The following is a 9,846-nucleotide window of genomic DNA, read 5'->3' as shown; positions in this document are numbered from 1 at the left end:
TCCAGTACGGGAAATCATCCCCGTTGAAAAGGGGAGGTCGCAATGTGCTGAAGCCCTCGATCTGCGACATTTTTAATCTGCAAAAAAAATAAATAAATAGAGAGGTTCCAAGACTTGGTCTTGGATTAGTAGTGCGGGAAGAATTAAATAAAAATAACTAAATTGGTGTTGCACCAATTTAGATGTAATTACGACGGAAAGAGATATCCAAAAAGGTAATTGTACCAGTTTGGAATTTTATGAAAAATTGAAATTCGAAAATAGAAAAAATTTTAAAAACAAATCACCCCCTTCGTCTGATTGGTGGTTGTACCAAATCAGAGCGGTACCTGCTCTGATACCACTTGTTGGATCGTGATGTTTCTATAGAGGGAGGGGGTGAAAATCGAATACGAAAAAATTCTTCGATGAGAGTTGAACGCAGCGGAAAAATTTAGCAATGCTAACACAGACCAATTTTACTTGGTTCGAAGCCTGTGTCGACTCCTACTCCAAGGTCCGCACTCTTTGAGTGCTTTAGGTGGGCAATCACTAGCAATTCAAAATTTAGTACAAATTACGTACAGGAAATGCTAATGAAACTAAAAGAAATACCGACGAAGAAATAAATCGAAAAGGAGAATTGTGTTGTCGGAACTTCGTTAGCGTCACAGGAGCGCAGAGCAACAGAGCAAGCAGTAGAAGATCTTCTTTTCAGTTGATGTTTTGAGCTCCACCCCTGACCCTCCTTTTATATGGGCTCGGGGCGCCCCCGGATCCCTTCCGGGCGCCCTGGTGAGACGTGGCAGGTCCAACCAGCGAGCTCCACGTGGCGATGCCGCGATAGGATGAAAATTGCCATTGCCTCTCGGGCGCTCGGATCCCTTCCGGGCGCCCGGACCACCTTTCTCCAAGGACCATCTTTCCTGCAAGACAAGGTTAGTCTGAGGCAAATAGATAATGTATATCCTGCAAAACAAAGTGTTAGCACAGTTCATAAGTTCAATATAAAAAGTATGACTTAGATTCCGTCTTTCCGAGACCAGAATCTAGTCACGATCTCGACTTAGATATCCGAAATGGATTTAAGCTGGATCGACGCCTAATGTTCCCTTCCTGGGAACGCGTCCTCACAGTCACTCCCTTCCAGTGACTTACCTTTACTAACCTGCCAGACGTCAGGTCAGCCCTTCGACCCGTCTGGACTTCTCGCCAAGCGTCCGGTCAGCCCGTCGACCTGCTTGGACTTCTCGCCAGCTATCCGGTCAGCCCGTCGACCTAGCTGGACTTCTCGTCAAGCGTTCGGTCAGCCCGTCGACCCGCTTGGACTTCGTGCTAGACATCCGGTCAGCCCGTCGACCTGTCTGGACTTCGCCTGCACACTCGGTCAGAGTGTTAGATCACGACAAACCTAACTTAAACCTGATTTGTCATTCATCAAAACCTGAGTTAGACCATTAGTGCTAACTGCACCAACAGTGGGGAGGCCCAAAGCAAGTCAAGATGACTGGATGCTTGTAGATGACCGGATACCTCCGGGTATGCGAGTAAGTTAGGATGCCCGGATGCTTACGGGGAGGCCCGAAGCAGGTCATGAGTGACGTGATGTTCATGGGGAGGTCCGAAACAGGTCAGGGTGACCGAATCCTTGAGGGGAGGCGCGAAGCAAGTCAAGAGTGACCGGATGTAGATATTTGCGGAGAGGCCCAAAGTAGGTCAAGGTGATTAGATGCGGATGCTCATGAGGAAGTCTAGAGCAAGTTATGGTGACCGGATGCTCGTGGGGAGTCTTGGACCATGAGAGTAATTATGGTCCTTCATTTAAGAGGAAGATTGTTGGAATTCAATCAAAGTTCCATATTGGAAAGATTTGGAAAAGATCATAGGTTTAAAAGGATGTAAGATGTCTTCATTGGTATGAGACATTTTGGGGAGAGCCCAAGAGCAAAGCCATGAGGGCCTAGGTCCAAAGTGGATAATATCATGATATTATGGATATATGTAGACATCCTTTTGGTACAATAGTATAATATAATTAGTAGAACTAAACGAATACATATGATCCGGTTTCATGTCATTCTGAACTTTCTAGATCTATTAGTCGATTTTAATCGAAACTTCTTCTTCTCGTCCTACCATCCCATGCTCCATAGGTCTAGACGACGGACTAATCAGGAACGGAGATAGATTTAAGAACTAACTTAATCTAAATTAGTTGATTAGAGAATTCAGAATGATATAAAATTAGGTCATATATATTCATCTAGTTCTCTTAATTATATTCATGATCTCAAATATTAATTTAGCACTGCACTATAGAAATAATTTTTTTATATATATGAATAGGTTTTTAAAAATCTGTTTATTTAAAATAAATTATATTAGTACATGAGAGAGAAGGGGAGCTTGACATAATGATAAAATTATTATTTTTATCAAAAGATCATGAGTTTAAATCTTTAAAATAATTTTTTTTTTAGAAAGTAGGATAAGACTGTCTTAGTTTTATTAGTAAAATGTAGAATAAGACTGTGTTGTTTTTTATTAGTAAATGAGAGAGGTAAAATAGATATAAAATGTATAATTTGGTCATTTTAAAGATTGAATACTTGACTTGGATATTCAGAAAAGTTCGGAAAACAAAAAGTGTTTTTTCTTTTTGAAAAAAATGTCAAAACACATTAAGAATCTCTGTTTCAGAGTGCTCATCACTGGAACTCATTGGCACATCGCCCTGAAAACGTCCACAAGTGGCTCAGCTGAGCGCCCGGTCGGTGGACGGCTCGCGTCCACTCCCAACAGGGGGGCGCGACCGCGCCGAGCAGGAACTATCGGAATCCTCACGCCACGCGTCGCAACGGCGGCCCTCATAGGGGCTCAGCAATTACACTTCCCTCACCCTGAATACTTACGCAGTTCACACCCGCCTCTTTTCGTTGGCAACTCCAGAAATGTGGGTAAAAACGCGTCTCGTCTTTCTGCTATCCCTCTTTTCCTCTGCATATATAAACGGATCGCTGGCCTCGATCGAACCTTCCGATTAACAAATAACGAACCTCAAGAACAGGGTTCCTCTCATTTCTTCTGCGATTGTGAATGTCTTTGGCCATGGGAAGTGGAATCGGTGATTGGAGTAAGGTTGCGCGAGGATTGATGCCGCCGGCTGCAATGATGCTGGTGCAGGTGGTGTTCGCCGGAGTGAACTTGCTGTACAAGCTGGCCTTGAACGATGGCATGGACGCGACGGTCCTCGTCGCCTACCGCTACATTTTCGCCGCCGCTTTCACTACGCCTCTCGCCTTCTTCATCGAAAGGTGTGTTTATTGAAGCCATTACTCTTCTTTTTTCATTTCGATCCCATCGACGAGTATGATTTTGGTTCTTGATGTGTTTTTTTTTCCCGTTCTTTGTTTTCGAATCTGCGTTTTTGCATTTATCCTTTTATAAGCAATAATATGCAAAGGAAATAGTTGTGCCGGTTTTTTAGATCCGTGCATTAGGATTCTTGTTCTGTTTTGTTTAATTTCCTTGTTTTTCGTTTCTGCCTGGAAAAAAGAAGAAGCATTCTAGTGAGCTTCAGTACAGTCTTGGATTTAACTAATTAGGGGGATGTTGTGATTGCATTGCAGGAAGCAGAGGCCAAAGTTAACAGGGAAGGTACTTGGGCTGGCTTTCCTCTGTGGATTATTCGGGTGAGACTTGCATGTATCACAAGTTCCCTGTGACATCCACAAGAAACATTTGGTTTGTAGGGGTGACTTGTGTTGTTTTTCATTGTTACTTTCTTAGATGTGCATGCGTGCCCCGTTTAATGTCTCCGTCAATTTAAATGAACACTATTTAGTTTCCAGAGAGGCACTGAGTTTTATAAATAAATGACTTAATTGCTAAGTATTAGTAAGTAGGGAGTTGATAGGGTGCCCGACTCACTTAGCTGACATGAATCGGAGCCTTTGGAATTTATTCGGGGTGCGCCGACTTACTCGGGGCGTTCAGATCATTTTCAGGCATCCCAATTCATCTCAATCGTGGAAATGAGACACGGAAGTGAGTCGGGCATGGTTTTCAATTATTTTATATGTCTAATTTAGATTTCCTATCAAAATAATAATTTAAAATAAAATTCTTTGTAGTACTTCCAATTGACCTTTAAATTACCTTTTTATCTGATCTTGTCTGAAATCGAGGGGAGATAAAGCACTGGGCATGGGGTGTCGAGGTGGTTTTGATGATGACCGTGTATAGACATATCCAATGGGAATGTTAGAGCAAGAATCAGGGAGGGGGTCCTTGGCACAGGTACTTCGACGCTCAAGTCAGAATGGTAGCCGAGTGAAATGGAAAAAAAGATGAATAGTAGAACAGTAACCTCCGTGAGTGAGTGTGCATGTATATACTGATGCTTCTGCGTGAGTGAGTGTACCTGACCAATGGAGAGGACCCCATTTTTATACTACCTCTTATAACCTCTGCATTAATGAGGCGATAGAGAATTTCTAGTGTCAGAGTATGTCAGGTGGTGGAGGATATACGGTATCCTCCCCCATGGTCGGAAGAAGGCTCTATTACATGTATGTGTCAGAATGGTGGAATATTTTTTGACGAATAACTGTTATTCTCTGATAGGTTGTTCTGATTTTTTGATAATGTTGTCTCCTATAAGGAGTATGGCAGGCGCTAGGGCTGACCGGGTTTATGCTGAGAACTTTACATTGGAGAAGTGGAGAGCTGGCACCGTAAGTCCGAGTGTCCGATCGACACTGGAGCCGATTGGATTTGTTCTGAGAACCTTGTACCAGAAGTGGGGAGTTGAGCCCCGTAAGTCTGATTGGCTCTGGGGCCGACCGACTGTAGACTCGGAGCCCTGCCTCTGCGAAGTGGGGAGTTGAGCCCCTAGGTCCGATTGACTCTGGGCCGACCGGCTGTAGACTGAAAGTCCTGCATCTGTGAAGTAGGGAGTTAAGCCCTATAGGTCTGCCCGATTCTAGGGCCGACTGACTATAAGCTTGGAACCTTGTCTTTGCGAAGTGGGGAGCTAAGCCTTGTAGGTCCGATTGGCTCTAGGGTCGACCGGATGTAAATTGGGAGCCTTGCTTCTGCAAAGTGGGGAGTTAAGCCCTGTAGGTCCGACCGACTCTAGGGCCGATCGGATGTAGACTGGGAGCCCTGCCTCTGTGAAATAGGGAGTTGAGCCCCGTAAGTCCAATCGGCTCTAATTCCGCCCTGGTTTGCGTTAGGGATTCGACATTCACTCGGACAAGATGTTCGGTCGGATCTTATGTTGCGGATTCATCTTGCACTCGACCTCTACATTTGAATATAAAGTCTGGTTCAGTCGAGCGACGTGTCTAGCGTGTTCTATCGGACCACTCGACTGTGACACTTGACTCATTTTGACATGACACTGAACGATCTGAGGTTTCGCTAACTCTGAGGAACTCGGGATCCGATTGGACCAGTGGTCCAATCAACCAACCGAATAGGCCAAGACATACGACTGTGCTAGCCTTGAGGGTTGGCCTCTTATTGACTTTGACCACCACATCAATTGACTTTCTTGATGTTGAACCCCACTTCAGAGGTCCCGCCTAATTCGCCTTATCATTATCAAAACAATCATTTAAAATAAAATTAGTACTTCCAATTGGCTTTTGAATTGTTAGGTAATGTACATAGATGATATGGATGTTAACTACAGTGTTCGTAGGTATAGTGTGTGTTCTAACGTGGAAATGGTAGATTTGTGTACATGTATATTGTCTATTTCTACGTAGTACCTTGATTAATTTGCTCTTGTATAAATTCTAACAATATGTTTATATATTTTTTTAGAAGAATTCGTTTATGATATATGCAAGCAAGGTCCGTTAGTGTAGGTGTTTTTTGAATTCAGGACCTTGACAATAAAAGTAGTTGCACATTTAGAGTCCACTCTTTTTTGCATGTGATGAACAGAAATTGGTCATATGACTCCTGTGTGAACTTTTTGAAACTTCTTGGTCATATGATTCATGTGTGAACTTTTTGAAGCGACTCTGTTCTTTCATTTATTAGCATTTACCTTCCAGGCATTCTGATTTGGCTTTTCATGCATGAATTTTGTGTTCTTTATGAATCTGCAGGGCGGGTCTTGCGCAAAATCTCTATGTTTCTAGTATGCGACTGACTTCAGTTACTTTCGTTTCTGCAATGAGCAATCTGGTTCCTGCAATGACTTTTGTTTTGGCTATCTCATTCAGGTTGACATTTTAACTTATTAAATAGTTAGGTAGTTCTTGTAGATAAAATTAAAGCTATACCAAACCTCTATCTCTTATCAGTGAGAGTTAAATAATTTCGGACTGTTTTATGCTTTAGGAAGACTAATCAGGACTAGCATTGAACTAATGCATATTTGGAAGAAAACTTGGTTAAGAAAATGAAACATAACTGAGTTATAAAATCTAATTTCATATGGCAGTCATTTTTCTGAATGATATATTAACTATTTTTTAAAACGATATCATGAAAAGTTTGATCACTTATGTGCAAGATTTGGAAAATGCAGATTTGAGAAGCTTGGAATAAGAACAAATTACGGACAGGCAAAGATCATAGGAACGCTGTTGGGATTGTCTGGTGCAATGCTTCTCACCTTTTACAAGGGAGTAGATATAAAACTCTGGTCTTCAAAGATTAACCTTCTTAAGGCAACGAATAATGGAGGCCGTGGCTCGATACCTTCACATCCTAATGATATCCTGGGATCGTTCTTGGCAGTGTCCAGTTGTTTGTGTTATGCACTGTGGTTGCTTTTTCAGGTGATCTTAACCCAACGATCCCCATTGACATTAGGAACAAGCTCTTATTTTGTTTTTGCAATTCAATCCTTATTAATTACAGGCGAAATTAACTCAACTATACCCTTGCCATTGCTCCAATACTGCATTGGTGTGCTTGATGGGGTCTATTCTAGCTAGCATTCTAGCCCTTTGTTTTCAGAGGCACAAGATACAGTGGAGACTTGGGTTCGACATTAGGCTTCTCACTGCCGCCTATTCTGTGAGTTTGGATTCCATGTTTCGGTCTTTTAGCATAACAGCTTTATCAGCTGGAATTGTTCTAGAATTATGATCAAGTCGTAGTCTCTAATAGAAACAGTAAATTTCTCCTGACAGGGCATATTGGCTACTGGGATGTGCTTCACACTGTTGGGTTGGTGCATCATGAAGAAAGGCCCTGTGTATGCCTCTGTTTTCAATCCTTTATCACTTGTGCTTGTCGCCATTTTGAGCTCATTTCTATTGAGTGAGGAGTTATATTTGGGATGGTAAGCTCTGTTTTTTTTTTCTCAAAAACAAAGAAGGGTGAAAAACATTAATCCTTGTAATTTGCTGCAGTCTGTTGGGATCAGGCCTGATTGTGCTTGGACTCTACTTAGTTCTGTGGGGAAAAGGAATAGAAGAATCTAAATTTGGTGATCAATCAGTTGAAGAAGCAGTTGCCGCTCGGGAGCTTATGGAGGTGGTAGTAGTTCGAGAAACTGGTACTCATCTTCCCTCTGCAATTAAAAATGATGCTGAACTAAACCATAACACAGAGGAGGAAGACAAGCCATGAGATTCCCTTTATTTCAGGTTAAAATTCATAGGTTTTAAATCAACCTGTACGAGTAGTGAACTACTGCAGATGTGTAAGAAAATCATAAAGCTGTGTCTAACGTCTCCCTACACAGGGTTATTGTGCACAGAATGCCTTGTGATTTATCTGTCTATATTTTATTATGGGCCGATGATACGGGACCGTTTGAGATGAACGATATCTAATAGAAAATCATACAGCTCAGCAGTTTTCTTAATGGCAGAGTACTCTCCTGTATCAGTTAGTTGTATTAATAGAATGAAATCACAGGCTGAAGGAAGGAGCTAGCAATGGACTCACGAAATATGTTTTATGAGCTTCTTCTCCAGGTACCCGTGTTCGAACAAAATTTTAGCTATATATTGATAACCATACTATCTAAAAATGAGATAAATCATGGGGTTTAGTCTAATACAATGACCCTTTATATGGGTCAGGTAACCCAAGATTCATTTTTTTATTAGTACAATTAGTACAAATGATTAAACTTAGATTTTTATTAATGATAAACGGATTAAAGTTAGATATTGTGTTGTCTAACATTATTACTAAATGTGCAAAACTTGATGGGTGTGGAGGACCTACCAGGCTGGCTGAAATCTAGCTAAGTCTGTTAGACCTGATAGCGGGTAGGAAGCCCAAAGACGTTTAGATGATTTGATATCTGACAGGAAGTTCAGTTGGGTCTGCAAGACCTGATAATTGACCAAAGTCCAATTGGGTCTGCGGACCTAACAACTAGCAGAAAGACTTGGTGGGTTAAAAGAGAGTCAAGCAATTTCTACATGATAAGTGAAGTAAGTCACTAGAGGAGGGTGATCTAGTGAGGACAAGTCCCAGTGAGACTATAGGAGTGGTACAACTTAGAGTCATTTTGGAAGTCTAAGTTAAGATCATGACTAGATCCGAGTCTTGATAAGATAGGATTTAAGTCATAATATTTTAAATGTGCTAATTCTATTTTATAGGGTAATTTTTGTTACTTAGACTAACGTATTTTGTAGGGAATCAATGCTGCAAATTGGCTAGAAAAAGGGTCTCCAGGTGCCTAGAAGAGTTCAAGCATCCGGAGGTCCGAGCACTCCGACCGGGTCCAAGTGCCTAGATTGGCCCGAACCCATGCACTCGAGCAGAAGAGTTGGCGCATACTAATTGGCCATCACACGTCAGAGTCCAGGCGCCCGAACTTGGATATATTTTTCACGGATAGAGTTTCGACGAGATACTATTGGACCGATACACACGTGAGGGGGAGGGGGGGGGGGTGAATCACGTGGTTTTCAGAAACTCTTCTTTTCTTTTTTAAAATTTAAAGTATATAAACACAACGGAAAAGAAACAAACAAAAAAAAAAACACGAGCGGTTTACTTGGTTCGGAGCCTTCGGCGACTCCTACTCCAAGACCCAGGTACCGCGTGTTAGAGTGTATACTAAAAGCCTAGCTTTTTTAAACATTTATTTTGAAATAAAGAATCACATTGGTCAAAAATGTCTACATTTATATGTTAAGTGTAGTTGTTCAATTAATTTATATTGTACATAACATGGTGTGTGGTGTCACACACAAAAGATTATGTTATCAGTTCTTTATAAATTATAAACAGTAGCTCACGACTAAGATGGATAGGAACAAACCATTGAAATAGTCGTAGTGTAATTTGACATTAGTTCATCTTAACTATAAAATTACACTGGTACACTCTGAGTGTATTGAGCAGGATTATTTAAGGTAAGTTCTTTTTGTGCTGACTTAATAAAAGAACAAGACCTTAGTTATTATGGAAGTGTGTGCTCTTAATCCTAATATAATAACAAGCACATATATTTAGTATTCATTTCTTTAACTTATCAAATGGTGAGATTTAGCTTGATAAATCAAAAGGTCCGATAAGTTGGGAAATGATATTACTTATAGTGTGTGTTGTTGATTATAGAAGGAAACTGTATCCTAATAATCTAGGTTGATAATGTCCCCAAGAGGAGTTCATAAGGATTGTCATGTTAAACCCTACAGGTGAATTCAGTCCAACATGACAATAAGGTTGAGTGGTACTACTCTTGGACTAAGATATTAATTAAAGAGAGTTGTCAGTAACTCATTTAATTAGTGGACATTCGACATCTTAAACACAGGGAGACTAACACACTCATAATAAGAAGGAACCCAAAATGTAATTTGGGATTGGTGCGGTAGTTCAATAATAATTCTTTAGTGGTATGAATTATTATTGATGAAATTAAGTTGG

General features: G+C 41.0%; 1 protein-coding gene across 1 annotated transcript; it reads left to right on the top strand.

The window, feature by feature from the left end:
• Positions 1–2,919: 2,919 nt before the first annotated feature.
• On the top strand, positions 2,920–7,724 carry LOC122021181 (WAT1-related protein At1g68170-like). Its single transcript, XM_042579259.1, has 7 exons — positions 2,920–3,293; positions 3,609–3,671; positions 6,102–6,218; positions 6,527–6,779; positions 6,862–7,020; positions 7,137–7,288; positions 7,359–7,724. The coding sequence occupies exons 1-7, from the start codon at positions 3,076–3,078 to the stop codon at positions 7,576–7,578; spliced, it is 1,182 nt and encodes a 393-aa protein (XP_042435193.1). The 5' UTR covers positions 2,920–3,075; the 3' UTR covers positions 7,579–7,724.
• Positions 7,725–9,846: the final 2,122 nt, after the last annotated feature.

The sequence above is a fragment of the Zingiber officinale genome, chromosome 9A, assembly GCF_018446385.1.
Source record: "Zingiber officinale cultivar Zhangliang chromosome 9A, Zo_v1.1, whole genome shotgun sequence".
Lineage (NCBI taxonomy): Eukaryota > Viridiplantae > Streptophyta > Magnoliopsida > Zingiberales > Zingiberaceae > Zingiber > Zingiber officinale.
The sequence above is the reverse complement of the archived record's forward strand: the minus strand, read 5'-3'. Positions and strand labels throughout refer to the sequence as shown.